At 36.3% G+C, this 15,877-nt stretch overlaps 3 protein-coding genes across 11 annotated transcripts in view; 1 reads left to right on the top strand and 2 right to left on the bottom strand.

The window, feature by feature from the left end:
* Window positions 4,193-6,878, bottom strand: LOC104713070 (NAC domain-containing protein 69-like). Of its 2 annotated transcripts, none has more exons than XM_010430123.2 (8): window positions 6,596-6,878; window positions 6,232-6,506; window positions 5,826-5,957; window positions 5,374-5,736; window positions 5,085-5,282; window positions 4,917-4,991; window positions 4,662-4,832; window positions 4,193-4,557 (listed from the first exon to the last, which is right to left on the bottom strand). In XM_010430123.2, the coding sequence occupies exons 1-8, from the start codon at window positions 6,747-6,749 to the stop codon at window positions 4,396-4,398; spliced, it is 1,530 nt and encodes a 509-aa protein (XP_010428425.1). In that variant the 5' UTR covers window positions 6,750-6,878; the 3' UTR covers window positions 4,193-4,395. The 2 variants fall into 2 exon arrangements, with proteins under 2 accessions (XP_010428425.1, XP_010428417.1); XM_010430115.2 differs by having other exon boundaries at window positions 5,374-5,742; window positions 6,596-6,877.
* Window positions 8,899-14,265, top strand: LOC104713084. Of its 8 annotated transcripts, none has more exons than XR_755577.2 (6): window positions 8,924-10,355; window positions 10,449-11,744; window positions 11,920-12,011; window positions 12,394-12,586; window positions 13,828-13,923; window positions 14,021-14,265. XR_755577.2 is itself a non-coding variant. In XM_010430164.2 (5 exons), exons 3-5 carry the CDS (start codon window positions 12,570-12,572, stop codon window positions 13,483-13,485), a joined length of 708 nt encoding a protein of 235 aa, XP_010428466.1. In that variant the 5' UTR covers window positions 11,535-11,744; window positions 11,920-12,011; window positions 12,394-12,569; the 3' UTR covers window positions 13,486-13,571. The 8 variants fall into 8 exon arrangements, 4 of the variants coding, with proteins under 4 accessions (XP_010428443.1, XP_010428450.1, XP_010428466.1 ...); XR_755578.2 differs by having other exon boundaries at window positions 13,828-13,853; XR_755576.2 differs by lacking the exons at window positions 13,828-13,923; window positions 14,021-14,265 and adding an exon at window positions 12,656-13,571 and having other exon boundaries at window positions 8,926-10,355.
* Window positions 14,282-15,877, bottom strand: part of LOC104713128 (NAC domain-containing protein 69-like) — a 2,978-nt gene continuing 1,382 nt past the window's right edge. Inside the window, exons 3-6 of the mRNA XM_010430187.2 lie at window positions 15,523-15,657; window positions 15,072-15,434; window positions 14,825-14,986; window positions 14,282-14,718 (exon numbers count right to left, since the gene is read on the bottom strand). Coding sequence (XP_010428489.1) covers window positions 14,500-14,718; window positions 14,825-14,986; window positions 15,072-15,434; window positions 15,523-15,657 — 879 coding nt within the window. The 3' untranslated portion in view covers window positions 14,282-14,499. The remainder of the gene's footprint in view (window positions 14,719-14,824; window positions 14,987-15,071; window positions 15,435-15,522; window positions 15,658-15,877) is intronic.

Here is a 15,877-nt window from a genome sequence, read left to right on the forward strand (position 1 = left end):
AGGTCGCAACCTTCGAACTGCACCGCCTGCACTCTCAGACCGTCGTCCTCGAGCCATACCGTCTCACTCTCGGATCGTCACCCTCGAGATCTCGGTACCAGGGGAACTACTCATCCCCTCCGGGGAACTAATCATCCCCTAGGAGAACTAATCATCTCCTCTGCCGCCCTCAGGGTCGCAACCCGTCAAGCCCGCGGTGCACCAGGGGAACTAATCATCCCCTCAGGAGAACTAATCATCTCCACAGGAGAACTAATCATCTCCTCTGGAGAACTAATCATCTCCACGTGAGCAAACAAGTCCTAACGTCAATAAGCATCTCCCGACGGGAACTACCTCATGTGATTCACGTAAAACATCGCAATGCTCTACCAATCACCATATTCTCTCACCAGAATATCACCACCACCATGACCACTCTTCAGGCCAACTCAAAACATCTCAACCATTTGGGTGTTTGCACACGCCCTTTCCATAAATAGACAAGTTCTAACTATTCATAGAACTTTCTATTTATTTGCAATCGCACTTTCCGTAAATAGGCAAGCTTTAACTATTCATAAAACTTCTCATTTTTAGAACCCGCACATCTCGTAGCACCGTAACACCACCAATCAAAAATCTTTGAGAACCAATCATCTCATCTGTGACCACTCTTCAGGTCAACCTCTAAACATTCCCGCCACTCCAGGCATTCCACATCCCCTTTCCAAAAATAGTCAAGTCCTATCTATTCATAGAACTTTCTATTTATGGAAACTTCCCTTTTCTGGAACTTTTTATTTTTCCTTTGCAACGACACTTTCCATAAACAGCAAAGCTCTATCTCCCTAAACACTTTCTATATTTAGAAACTTTCTATTTATGGAAACTTCCCACTCCTAGAATCACATAATCCCTTAACCCATCCCTCGTCAAAATTTCATAAGAACTAATCATCTTATTAAATCTGCAATAAGGTCATCTCGGTCTGAGCAAAACCTGTTACCACACTCACAGAACCTGCTGGACCTCCAACAACACCAGTAAGCACATCGGCCACACAATGTCTCAGAAGACCGCCACACACGGGCACACACTAACTCAAAATTCCGCCACAAAGGCCACACAAGCCCCTCCAAGGCACACACCGCTAAAAATTGACAAATTCTAACTTCCATAAAACTTTCCATTTTTAAAACTTCCCTCTTTTGGAACTTTCCACTTATAGTAAATTCTATTTCGGGAAACTTCTCTCAACACCACCGCTTCACGAAAATTTCGGACTCCTAACACCACCTCATGACCTCATCTTGTTAAATAGTGGCACTCCAGCCACTCTAGGCGAAGTAAGTCTCCAACTTAACTTCTTGGAAATCCCTTTCCAACACATCCACTTTCACAAATCACCGCCAACGGTATTTCCCGATACCGGCGTGATCCACCAATTTCCAACAACTTGTCAATAGCCAACTGCACCTACTGTACAGAAGCTAAAAACACTACACAACTAACAACACATAAAACAACTTACAGTGGAATCTCATTGAAGGCTCGAAGAGGATGATACTAGGACTCCATACCACATACAAATTGACTAACTACTCATAATCAATTCCATCACACATCATCATGCATCAAACAATAGGAAGATAATTCAACCAATTAAATTCCTAAACCGCTCTAAACCATCCATTTAACCATCCTAGAACCGTAAGGGCTCTGATACCAAAATAAAACAACCGGACCCGTTTTTTTAAAAAAATAAGTACAATACATAATTAAGCATCTCATACTACTTAATTAAACCACCCAAACCACAATTCCTCATTAAACCGATAACAACCAATATGCACAGCGGAAACATACCAACATACAGAACCAACACATCATCAATGCAATAACATTCCTAAGCATTCTATCCATCAACCTAGCATAACTCTATCCAAGGTTCCAACATAAACAATATAACCAAGTCCAACAACACACAACCGAGACCCTAGATCATCCTCCTCCTCATCGCCATGATTCCACACTACACAATACCTGCACCACAAACACAATGAGATGCGTGAGTATTACCAGAAATACCCAGTGAGACGATCCTCCCATCTACGAGCTATACACACAAGCAAATCAAGAGTACAACCACAAATAAAACATAACAAACCAGACATTGAACAGAACATCCAATAACACATTCATCACACCTACACAACTTCACACAAAACAAGTTATACAACCCAATCGCTTAGATAAGCTCATGGTCACGCACTCACCTTATCAAACTGATTATAACAACGAATATAACCAGTTGAGACTCTCCTAACGTCTGAAACAGCCCAGCAATTCCCTACAACAAGCCACACAACCAAAAACGACTTATAGCGAAACTGGACAGAAACATTAGAAAAGAACAGTCTTAAAGACGAAACCCTAAAATAAAAACCAACCGTTAACTATCAAATCCCTCCGGTGAAAAGCTAGTCCGAGACGTCACGAAGCATCCCACAAAATCTCGTGCCGATCAGAAACCAGACGGGACCACGATCTCAGTTAGAATCCCTGATGGTTCCAACTCGCGTCTGAGAAAACGTGTCTCACGAAACTGCACATAACTCATCGAGTTTAAATCCAAATCCACTTCTGTAAAAAGGAGAACGACGATTAAAGGCTTGAGAATAAAACTACCAAATTTCGTTACCTTTGACAACGATTTGATATATCGAAACTGTTTCTTCCCAAACCCTAACGATTCTGCTCCTTCTCCTTTAATCTCCTTCACACCACAATAGGCTCTCTCCTCTCTCTATATCTCTTTCTTCCTCTCAACACAAGTATTGAATAGCAGCCACGACCAAATAGAGAGAAAAGGCGTCCATATAATTATAAATACATCACTTAGGGTTTCCCAAAACTGGCTCTAAACCGGGTGAACTTAAACCAAACCGTGCAATTTCATGATTTCACATAAATTGATCGGTTCTTCCACTTTTCTTTGGGACACGGGTGTTACAGGTTGAGTAATAACAAATTTGCATTTCTTGAAATCAAAGTCAAAGAGAAACTTGAAAATTCCCAATAGTTGCAAGCAGATTAACCATTTTTCATGGCATTAGAAACTAAATTTAACTAATAGTTTACTGAACTTTCATTTGCAACCTCCTAGCCAAATTCGCATTACAATCAAGTTCATTAAGTCCACAATCGTTCTAACATCAACTTTCACATGCTAGAAATACATTGCTCAATTCATATTAGTTCAGTCATTCTATCGAAAACTTTTGCTGCATAGAAAAACCTAGAATCTAGAACAATGTGATCAGTCCTATTATAGCATTAAAAACATATGAATCAAAGAACCTAAAGATTAAGAACTCCAAATAACAAACAAAACATCAATTCATTGAATCTCCTAATTAGAACCCTAAACCCCCAATTAGGTGACTACTCACACATATTAAAAGCAATAACACAAAGAAATGAAGAAAACATAATTAAATTGATGAAGTAAAATGCAAAGAGTTTAGAATTCTTCCCAAATTATCAAGAATTATGAATGAATCTCTAATCTCCAGAAATGGCTTACAAATATCTCAAGATGCAGAAAAACTCAGAAAAAATAGAACATGTCTTGCTAATTAGGTTTTTGGGGGTATTTATACCCTTATTAAAATTAAAGTGAAAATGGAAAAATTCAAAAAAAGAAAATAATTGTCTGAAACACAGACAGAAAGACAATATACTTCATCAGACTTGTCTACAAACATCACCAGACTTGTCTACAAAATTCACCAGACTTGTTTACAAACTTCACCAGACTTCAGCAGACTTGTTCACATATTTTACGAGACTTCTTTAGACTTTAACAGACTTGTTCATAAACTTCATCAGACTTCTCTAGAATTGTCTACAGACTTCTCCAAACTTGTCTACAGACTTCTCCAGACTTCATGATTTAGTTCAACTTGGAGATGTCCAAAAGTCACTTCCTGCTTCTTTATTCCGGTTAAGCTCGAATCCAACCAAAAGACTTCAAATCTTGCACATCGTCTCCACACCTAATTACAACTCAAAAAAAGACCAAAAAGATAGAAAAACGGACTAAAATGCGACAAATGACTCAAAAAAAATACAAAAATGAAGGACAAAAAAACACCAAAAACACCACATATCAGGATCATTTTCAAAATTCATATGTTCCATAAAGATAAATAGGTAAAAAAAACTCTATTACATAAATAAGATTACAAAACGTTCATATACACTCTAGTTTAGCACTTGTTCATATACACTCTCATCTGCATTTTATTCAAAACATTCAGAAGAAAGCAGAATTTGAAAACGCCAAATTGAAAAAGGGTGCTTTGATCTAACTGCTTTGTTTCTCTCGCGATCAAGATTGCATCAGCGGGTTCAAGCTTTGACGGTTAGTAAAACCGATGTGATCAGCCTCATGGGATAGATATACCATAGAGTCTTGTGGATTATATCCAATACTTCCTCTATAACAAACCACCCCTTCTTCTCTGTCTTCATTATGGATTCATCAATGGCTCTTGGGGTTCCTTGTTTCACCTGAAAAGTAAATCACATATAATCATCATCTTTATAAATCCCAACATATGTTTTGAGATTATAAGATATAATAAGTAGCAACAAATCAACATAAGAGCAAAGACCTCTTGTTTTGATGGTACAGTGCGTTGTGCTAGTTTATATTCCCGGGTCTCTCTACCGTTTGAAAGATCAGCAGAAGGTTGTAGATCTTCGCAAGAGTCTGTGCTTGAGCAACTTGAGAAGTATCTAGTCGAACTACCAACGCTATCATCACCTGGAGTCCCTTGGTAACTCTGTCATATTAAAATGAAATGTGAGAATACATATTACTCCATAAACCGACGTAATGATAAAAGAAAATGAGTGATGTGCTTTACCGTTACAGATATCGATTCAGCATCCGTATCACTATCCTCATCACTATCAACCGTTCTTAATGTATCTTGTTTCACCTGTGGAGTGAAGTTACATAATCATTATCTTTATATATCCAACAAATGTTTTAAAAAAGTCATAAAAAATCAACAGAAGAAGCAACGCAAAACCTTTTGTTTTAATCGTATTACGCGCCGTGTGAGTTGAGATAGCCAGGTGCTTCTACTGATGGAAGGTTTTCCATAAGTTTGTATATCATTGCAAGAGTTTGTAGTCGACGATAGAATCTCATCTCCACTAGTCTGGAGAATGTGTCTATTCAAACTACCAACAGTATCATCACCTGTACTAGATGCTCCGTGATAACTCTGTCATAATATAATGAAAAAATGTGAGAACAAAAAGATCACTCCATGGAAAGTAAAATTAAAGAAATCTTAGGTGAATGTGTGTTTTTACCGTTGCAGATATTGCATCAGCATCATGATTACTATCACTGCTATAATCAACAATAATCTCTGACAAAGGCATGTGATCGTTGTGGTTCTCTGTCATAGATAAGGTCGGTCCAGATAAGGAATCTTCTTCATCGGCAAACAAATATTCAACCTGCCTTCGATCAACATGCCTCAATCCACCGAGAAACTCATCATCATTCGAGGCTAAGTGAGGAGATTGTGGCTGCAAGTAAGGGTTGAACATGTTGTCGTCGCTTAACAAAGTGTTTGGATTAAAAAATCCATCCCACTCTTGTTCGTTCATTGGACTCCTCAAATCATCTACTGACATACCAAATAAATTTTCTCCACCTAGCTGCTCAACCTGAAGCTGTACCAAAGAGACAAACAACAAGTTAAAAACACAGGTTGATAAGTAATGAGTAATGGAAACATATCAGAAACTGGACTCACCGCTGGCTCAAGTGCTCTGGCAGTATTTGAATCGGAGACCAAAGAGTGACTTTGCTCAGTCAAGTAATTCTCACCATATGAAATGTCTTTAGCTTCACCCTTATACTTTACTTGGCATATAACATAATTCCTCTGACCAAATTCCAAAGGTACACACACATAATTAGTTATCAAAGCTTTGGTAGAAGCAAAACTACTCTTTGACAACAAAGTATAGAATCTTTACACCACACCAAGACATAACCATAAAAAACTAGATCAGTACAAAGACAGAACCATAAAAACTTGAATCAGTACAAAGATGAGTCTAAACCCCTCCAAATCAATTTCAACAACAACAAGACTAAAAATTAACAGAATCCAAATGAAACATACAAAAGAAGGAAGCTCTGAAAATTTGTAATACCTGATGATGAGGCAAGCAAGTGATGTGATACTCATGCATAACCCAAGGAGTACGATCACCATTAGGAACTTTACCTTTATGGTACACAAGCGTCTTCTTAAGACCAATCTCAACACCATTTCCTCTCTTGTCCTTGATTTTTCGATCCTTACCAGTAGCTTTCCAATACCCACAACCTGTACTCCTTTTCATCGCATTCTTCTTCTTCGAGTTTGTGTACTCAATCCGAGAGAAGAAGAACCATTCAAGATTGTCCGATTGGATCTTCGCTAACCCTTGAAACAACAACAAAAAAAAAAAAAAACCCCTCAAATTAGAAATGATCGATGGTGAGACAAAGAGAGATCAAGATCATAAAACTTACTAGGCAAGAGCTCGGGTATGTAGCTCAAGAAGTTGATCTCGCTAATAGCTTCATCAACAAGCCAAGTCTTACCAAGAATCTTGTTCTTCAGGTAATAGCTTACCAATTCTTCTCCTGTAGGACTAAATCTATACCCAATCAGATCTCTCACCATGTTTTCACAAAGCAACAGATCGTAAAAAGTAACAAAGCTTTCTCAAAATATTCTCAAAAGTTTTGTTCTTTTTTCCTCTGATTTTTCCAAATACAAATCAGTAAGTGAAGTAGCTGGTAAAGAGATGCACAAGTGAGAGAGTGTATTTATAGCTGTAGCTGTAACATTTAAAATAAAAATTTAGTTTTAGTAATTTCTAGGAAGTAGAGAGAAAAGAAAGAGACGTGGCGAAACCGCGTGTATTTATTGGTTTGAATTATCCCATATGAAATGTATTATTTTCATAGAAACAATATTACATTCAATATATGCAGATCCAGCTTGCAAGGAAGGGACACTAAAATCAGAAAACCAAGAAAAAAGGTTCATATTACACAATTGTATGTATGCATCTTTATATAAAGAGAAGGTTTTGACACATCATCCTTCATTTCTCTATTGACACATCAGTTTCGAAAATAAAAACAAAAACAAACTTAATCGACAAGAGAAAACTTTTCGAGCAGAGGTAAGATTGTAACGATACCATATAAAGTTTTGAGTTGGACATGGTAGATCAACTATTACCCAATAATAATGGGAGATGGTTTAGTGTAAAAGAGAGGGAAGTGGAATCATTGTTGTCTTGTGCTTTGTCTTTGCTTTCAACGTAACTGTTGGTAGTGTCTAGGTTTCTTTTTCCTCGAAGAATATGTATGTATATGCATGGATAAGAAGAGAAGTTCGATTTGAAGAAACTATGAAGACTTTTAATTATATAACAATGCGCTTTCATAAAATTCAAATTTAAAGGTATACGTTAATCTTTCCACTAACAAAATATTTTAATAAAAATAGAAAATCATCAAACCAATAAAACATGGGTTTACGAATACATTAAAAAAAAATGAACTTGTATGGAACGGTAACTTTTCAGGTTCGGTGGCTGGCTTCAGAATCGAACTAATAACTCTGACTCGGTAAAAGATAATTATTTAATTTTTGTAAGTCTATTTATTAATGGATTTTTTTACCAAAGCGTAGATAAAATGCGTGTGGAATTATCTTGTTGTTATATAGATAAATCACCCATATATCACAACCGAAATTTTCATAAAGATTAATTACTACATGACAAGGTCACAACCAAATATATATTTCACAGGAAATGAATTCCCTAATGCTTAGGTATTGATATGATTCCTACCAAAAAAAAAAAGGTATTGATTTGATTGTTTGCAAAATTACCTAGATCCTTCTTCATGTCTTGAAGGGTCTGTTGTTAAAATGGCGATGATACGTTAATGCTTATAATTTGTCGAAGTGTGTCGCTTCTTGACATAGAGATGATACATGCTTTGCTCAGTAAAAAAATCAATCCACATCCAAAAAAATTTACTCTTTGATGTTCCGACATTCTTTCTTCCGACATTTTCACCAAGTAAAAATAATATACAAATCAGGAAACATGCATTCATACCATATGGCCCCAACATATAAATTTAAAAACCAAACAAAGAAACACAAGAACACGTTGTAACAAACTTTTTGGATTTTTGTTGAATTTGTCACCATCTAGATAAAAATAAATACTATATAAATCTACATACCTAGTAGCGATCGAGTTGCTTAAATATTTAATGAAGAAGAAACATAAAACACGTTGTTAACTAACTAACTACATTCTTATCTTCTTCCCACCACTTCAATCTGCTGGGCCAAACATCGAAACGTGTAATTGACTCAAATTCTCAAACAGCTTTTTTACTGGGCCAATACTTTATGAGCCCATAAATATTAAGCCCAATTTCGTTTTAATTTTGTAACGGTCAGATTTAAGTGCTCTGTATGAAAAAAAAAAAAAAAAAAAAAAGAGACGATGCGATGAAAAATCTTTCATTAGCGATATTCAAAAGTGTGATTCGCTTTCGCCGCTCTCTTTCTCTGGAGCGATTCGGGGAAGATCTTCGTCTGTCTCTGCAAGGTTTTGTTTTATTTGTTTTATTTTGCAGATTCAGATGAAATTGATTTAGGGTTCTTCTTGATTTTGCATAACCAAACTCCTCTTTTGTGTTTTCTTTCTACAGTTTTGAGATCTGGTAGTTTTGTAATTGTTGTTTTCTTTTTTAATCTTAGATTTCGATCGAACCCTAAAAAGAAAATTAAAACTTTGATTTGGGGTTTCTGATTGTATTGTTTCTGCAAATAAAACAAAAACCTTTTTTGGATTCGTGATTTCAAAGTCGAAACCTTTTTTGTTACAGAGATTCAGATATTTTTGTGTTTCTTCTTCGGTTTTAAAGTTTGATGTTTTCTTGACAACCCAAAGGAAAGGGACTACACATTATATGATTGTGTTTGTTCGGTTTCTAACTTGGGGAAATTGTCCGCGTCCGTAAAAAGGCTTGTCAATACATACTGTCTTGTTGTGGCTGGGACAGCTTGACAGAAACTTCAATCTCTGCTAAAAAGATCAGTCTTTTTGTTTAAGGCTTGGACTATGATTTGTCCTTAGAAAAATTCAATATCTCTGCTTTAAGTTATATGGAGTTACAATTCAATATTTCTGCTAATTTGATGGAGAGTAAAAAGTCCTTTGGACAATGATAATCTAAGAAAATTCAATTCTCTGCTTATACAATGATTCAATGTTCTGCAAAATTTGATGGAGAAGAAAAAGATACAGTCTGCAAATAATGGCTTGGCCTCAGATGTTGTAACATTCAATATCTCTGCTATGGTTTAAGATACTTCAATCTCTGCTCTTTATCATTGGACCATGATGTCCTGAGAAATTCAATTATCTGCTGAAACCTATTATATCATTCAGTATTCTGCAAAATTTGATGGAGAATAACAATAAGGGCTTGGTTAATGTTCGGATTTAAGGATTGTTTTGCTGAAGCTGGGACAGCATGTTTTAACTTCTATATCTCTGCTAATATAGAAAACTTCAGTCTCTGCTATAAGATCAGACTTGTACAGTGATGTCTGGAGAAATTCAATCTTCTGCTTGAAATAGAAAATTCAGTGTTCTGCTAACTACTAATGGAGAGAGAGAAAAAAATGTTCTTTTATAGGAGTTGTGCTTCTTGGGGCTTGATAACAGAAGCTAGATGGTACTTGGGGCAGAGATATTACGTCTGTAAGTAAAAGCCTGGGGCTTATATGAGTTCTACTGTCTTGCTGGGGCTGGGACAGCTTGACATTAACTTCAATCTCTGCTAAGATTAGCCTCTATTATGGCTTGGACAATGATGTCCTGAGAAATTCAATTCTCTGCTTAAATTATATGGAGTGCAATTCAATATTCTGCTTATTTGATGGAGAGTAAAAGTCCTTTTAAGGTTCCTTTTGTAAGATTGGAAAGCTCAGTTTTGCTGAAGCTGGCACCATCCTTAACATTCATTAATCTGCTATAGAAAACTTCAGTTTCTGCTAAGATCAGACTTGTACATTGTTGTCTGGAGAAAATTCAATTTTCTGCTTAAACTAGAAATTCATATTCTGCAAACTGATGGAGAGAGTATCATATTCAATATTCTGCAATTTGATAGGAGAATAAAAAGTCCTTAAGTTATCTACTAAAAACAGTGTTCGTAATTTCCTGCACAGCCTCTATATAGTGTAAGTTCCCTTTTATGTTAATGTGTATTTCTTATAAATCTTACTTTGTTCAGTCTCTACTTGCCTTACTGAGTTCTAACCGTATCTTAACAGGGACATAAAAGTATTTCAGAAGATACAACATGTTGCAGACCGTATCTTTTCCTCTTTTAATCAGGTTAGTGTTTCTTCTCTTCCATCTTTTAAAAAAGTATGATCTTCATAATATATCCCCTTGATGGAGTTTGTAATCTCTTTATTGGTTACACCTCTTGATCACATAGTCTTTTTTTTATAACTGTTATGAGTGATTACCAATCTATTTCTTTAACTTCAAAAGCCCAAGGACTGGAGTGCGTACATGATCTTTCTCAGGTTTGACTTCTCTTCTTCGGTTTTCAATACCATTGTGTTATTGGTTGTGTTTGAATTGTTGTAGTGGTACGGTTGTGGGCGACTCTAGCTCTATGGTAACTTCTGGTGCACAACAGGATTAGCTGAACGAACAGGTATGTTTTTGAATCGTATAGTTTTTTGTTTCAGTAACTTTCGTCTATAAAACTTTGGTTTCTCTATATATTGCTTCTGCTGCACAACAGGATTACTTTGTCTAAGTTTTGAGTTCAGACACTATAGCATTAGAGTCTATTTTGATTGTTGTAGTAGAGACAGTGACTGATCCTGAACCGGAAAAGTTTAGCCAGCTTTTTGATCAGGTAAGTTTTTTTACCCCTTAACTAAAGATTTTAAAATTCATATGTTATTTCTGCTGTAAAAGTTGAGATCTTATGATTTGTCAACATCCTTTGGTTTCTTCTTTGTCTTTATTATACTGATTTGGCAGCCGCATGTGTTGTTGTTCGTTTGGTTGCCGCAGGTGCTTGCGGCAAGACGCTGTGGCGAACGCTGATTCTAATTTGCCGATTAGTTGCGGCGATCAAAAAGGTTGCGTTTGCCGCAGTCGCTACCGCTGCCGCAGCCGCCTGCGTCAACGAAACGAACACGCCCTTAATGTTAATATCAAGAACAACATTGAACTACTGACTTTTTCATCTAAAACTTGACTGTATACAACAACATTTTGGGGTCTCAACATTTAGATTATAATTATATGAATTTATTAGGTCATCTCCATTGGTGGTATTTAGATGGAGATGACAAAGTTGCTTAGCAATAAAAATAAATAATTATATGTAAAAGTGAAGCAAAATGTTAACAATCAATGTTTACAGAAGGAGTTTTAGAACTCTTAAGGACCCTGTGCGTGTCACCTTCTGATTGGATTGGATGAGAGAAAAATAACTTTTTTTTTTCTTCTACTCTCATATCTTTTCCCCGACTTCCTTTCTTTGTCTCTCTCTCTATTTGGCGAGTGTCGATGTTAAATGATGCTTCAATCTGTTTATATTGGTAAGAATCTCTCTGATTTCAGTTGTAGAGCATGATGAATTAGGTTTTTGATGTGATAAGAAATTAGGGTTAAAGGAATTGGGAATTGATGTTAACAAAATTAGAGTTCTAGGTTGTTTAGCCGATTGGGAATTGTTTAATTGCTAATGTTTGCCTTCGTGTATTAATGTTTTAGTTTCAGATGGGTTATCATCTTCTTAAAACGATTGGGAATTGATGTTACCATAGTTAGAGATCTATGCGATGCTAATCGTCTCCTTTCTCAAGGTTCTCTCTTTCAAGCTTGTCCTCTCTCTCTTTTTATTTTGTTTCCTCGGTTTTTTTAGCTTCGAATTTGTTTAATTGAAGTAGAGCTCTGCATAAAAAAAAAATTCAAAACTTTAAAGGAAGCTTGTGAGGAATTTGTTCTTGTTCTGAGTAGTCTGATTTAATTGTTTGGTGTTTGTTTTTAAGCATGTTCTGCAAGTTGATCTCAAGGCGGATTCTGCAGTAGTGAAATCTCTGGCTTGCAAAACTATAAGTGTCTATATAAGCATTGGTTTATGCGTTCTCAATTGGTTTTGTTTGTAGCGTTTGCTAATGTTGAAGTCTTGTTTCGTTTTTTGTTAAGGTCCTTTTGTGTTATCTTAGTACTTATTTTACTTTGCAGTGATCCTCCAAGCTCTGAAGTCAAGAAAGCACCAACGAGATCTAGTTGCAGTTCCTACGACCTCCATGGCTTCCGGTGATGTTCTTCGTCGTTTCATCAGTGTCTATCTTTCCCAGTACAGCTCTGACTCCTTGGTGAAGTATTGGGTGTGACGAGGACAATTTGATCCGAATGCAATGACAGCAAAAGCAAGGTATCCTCTATATTCTCTTTTGTCAATGTAGCTAACTGTCGAATCATTATTTAGTGTACCATTATTTAGTGTACCATTACCTCCGAAGACCCACAGCAGAAGATCTTCAACGACTACTCGATATTGGAGAGTTGCGTGGATTTCCCGGGATGATAGGCAGCATAGATTGTATGCATTGGGAGTGGAAGAATTGCCCGACCGCATGGAAAGGTCAATACACACGTGGATCTGGAAAGCCAACAATTGTTTTAGAGGCTGTAGCTTCACAAGACCTTTGGATATGGCACGCATTTTTTGGACCTCCAGGAATATTGAACGATATCAATGTTCTCGATCGCTCACCAGTTTTTTATGACGTATTACAAGGTATAGCTCCTAAAGTGAAATTCTTTGTCAACGGACGAGCATATCATATGGCTTACTATCTCACAGATGGTATTTATCCTAATTGGGCTACTTTTATCCAATCAATTCCAATGCCACAAGATCCGAAATCATCCTTATTTGCTACATGTCAAGAAGCCACACGTAAAGATGTCAAGCGTGCTTTTGGCGTTTTACAAGCTCGATTTGCTATAGTAAGAAATCCAGCTCTTGTCCATGATAAGGCAAAAATTGGAAAGATAATGAGAGCGTGTATTATACTGCACAATATGATAGTAGAAGACGAACGAGATGGGTACACTCAATTTGATGCGGCAACATTCGCACAAGCAGAGTCAAGCAGAACTTCACAAGTGGATCTCGCATATTCAACAGATATATCTTCAAATCTCACTAACATAATGATAATGAACAAACGAAATGAAGTTCATGATCGAAAAATACATCAAAGATTGAAAGATGATTTGGTTGAGAATATATGGCAGAAATTTGGGACCAATCAAGATTACAATTAATTGTGTTTGTAATGTGTTTTAAACTTTTAAATATCCTTTTATGTATTGTTTGTTTAATATCTTATGAAATATATTTATTTTCAAGTTTTTATAAATATATAATATTAAAAATATTAAACAAAATTTATTAAACATTAATAATTTCCAAAATATAAATTTTGAATTAAGGACCCCAATTTTAGATACTACCAATAGACCCATAAAAATAGAAAGTTTCTTAAAAAGTTGTTAACTTCACTTTTATTTACTTTTATTCAAAATTATTGTTCTTAGCAACTTTGCTAAGACTCCACCAATGGATTTGCCCTTATATGAACTACTGACTTTTTCTCTCTGGTGCAGCTCGTCTTCAACACTGCTCTTTTGAAGTAAGTCTATGTATGCATTCATTCGATTCCCAAGTCATAGTATTTATGGTTTTGGAAAAGCAAAGATTTGGTTCGTTCTCTTTTGGCTTTCAATTTTAGTTTGATTTGCATTTGAATTTGTTTAACTTCGTATAAGGTTTGACAGTGAGATTTTTTTTGTTTCTCAGGTGGATCGTTTGCTTAAGGATTAAAGACAATCATTACGCATAACACGAACACCCACATACACGACACGTAACCATAAACACAAACGGCAATTCTGTGCCCACGCTGATACAAACACAAACACGTTTCACGAACACACAAACACTAAATATAAACGTGAACATAACTTTTATGTGCACAAACGCTAGTACTAAACAAACTTAAATGCAGCACAAATGCAAAAGAAAAAAGAACGTGAATTGATTAAGTCGTCAATTAATCAGTAGCATGTGATGGTCTTTCTCTTATTTCTCAGAAACCTTTTCAAACCCAATCTCAATCTACTGGTCTCTGTCAATCAGTGAATGTTATAACTTTCATACGCTAAATTTCATCAAACTATAGGCACAAGACATACCTCTTGTTCATATATACACACACACATTTATATATCAAATTTTCAGAAGAAAACATAATTAAATATTCAAACGAGTTCTTTCCATCAATCTGATTTGAGTGTTAGTACCGATATGATGTTGCCAATGAGAGCCAGCAAGATAATGAAACCTATGATCATCCTCACGAGATAGACATACCGTGGAATATTCCGGTTTCTCTCCATTGCTTCCTCTGTAATAAACCAGCCCTTCTTCTCTGTCTTTACCATATACGACTTCTTGTCTATGAACGCACCAGAGGCTCTTGACGTATCTTGTTTTATCTGTAAAGGAAAAATCACAATAGTCATTATCATTTAAAATTCAAGATATGTTTTGAGATCATAAGATCCAAGTAGCCGCAAAATAAACATAACAGCAACTCAAGACCTCTTGTTTTAGTTGAGATTCTCGGGTCTTTCTACTGATGGAAGGTTCATGAGAAGTTTGCAGAGCTTTGCTCAACGATATCATGTCATCGAAGCCTGTTTGAGAGTGACTATTGGAGCTACCAACTCTATCACCACCTGGACTTGATGTTCCTTGGTAACTCTGTCATATTAGAATGAAAACATGAAGACTACAGATTAATTACTCCATGAAGGTATTGATAATGAAGACAAGTGATGTACTGTACCGTTGCAGATATCGATTCAGCATCACTGTCAGTGTCACAGCTATAGTCAAGAATGATCCCTGATAAAGGTTTCTTTGGCCTGTGATCACTGCGGTTCTCTTGCATATATGAAGTTGGTGTGGATATGAATTCTTCATTGGCAAACAAATACTCAACCTGATCTCGGTCAATATGTCTCAATCCACCGAGAAACTCATCATCATTTGGTGCTAAATGTGGCAGCAAAGTAGGATTGTTGTTGTCACTGAATAACATGTCTGGATGCAATACATCCCACAAAGAGAGATCTTCTTGTTCATTCGTTGGGCTTTTCAAATCATCCATAGACATACCAAAGATATTTTCTTGACCTGGCTGCTCAAACTGAACTTGTAAAAGAAGGTGTGAGTTAAAAAAACAAAAAAAAGTTGAGACTCATGAATAAGGAAACTTCTCAGAAAACTGGACTCACCTTGGGCGCTGAGTTAATTGCCTCTCTGATAGAATTCGAATCAGAGACCATAGATTGACTTGGCTCACTGGAATAGGTACCACCAAATGGGATGTCTTCACCCTTATACTTCACTTGGCAAATAACATAGTTCCTCTGACCAAATTCCAAAGGTACACACACACACATAAGCTCGTTGCCAGCAAAACAACAAATCAAACACACGTGACTTAAACAACTCAACCACAAGCTTTGGCAGAAGCAAAAACACTCCCACAACAAACAGATTTAGAATCTTTACACCTCTACCAACACAGAACCACAAGTTGGACTAGAGGTCCTATATCAAAGGGTTAACAACTAGATCAGGGTAAAA

Source organism: Camelina sativa, chromosome 2, assembly GCF_000633955.1.
Source record: "Camelina sativa cultivar DH55 chromosome 2, Cs, whole genome shotgun sequence".
NCBI classification, from domain to species: Eukaryota; Viridiplantae; Streptophyta; class Magnoliopsida; order Brassicales; family Brassicaceae; genus Camelina; species Camelina sativa.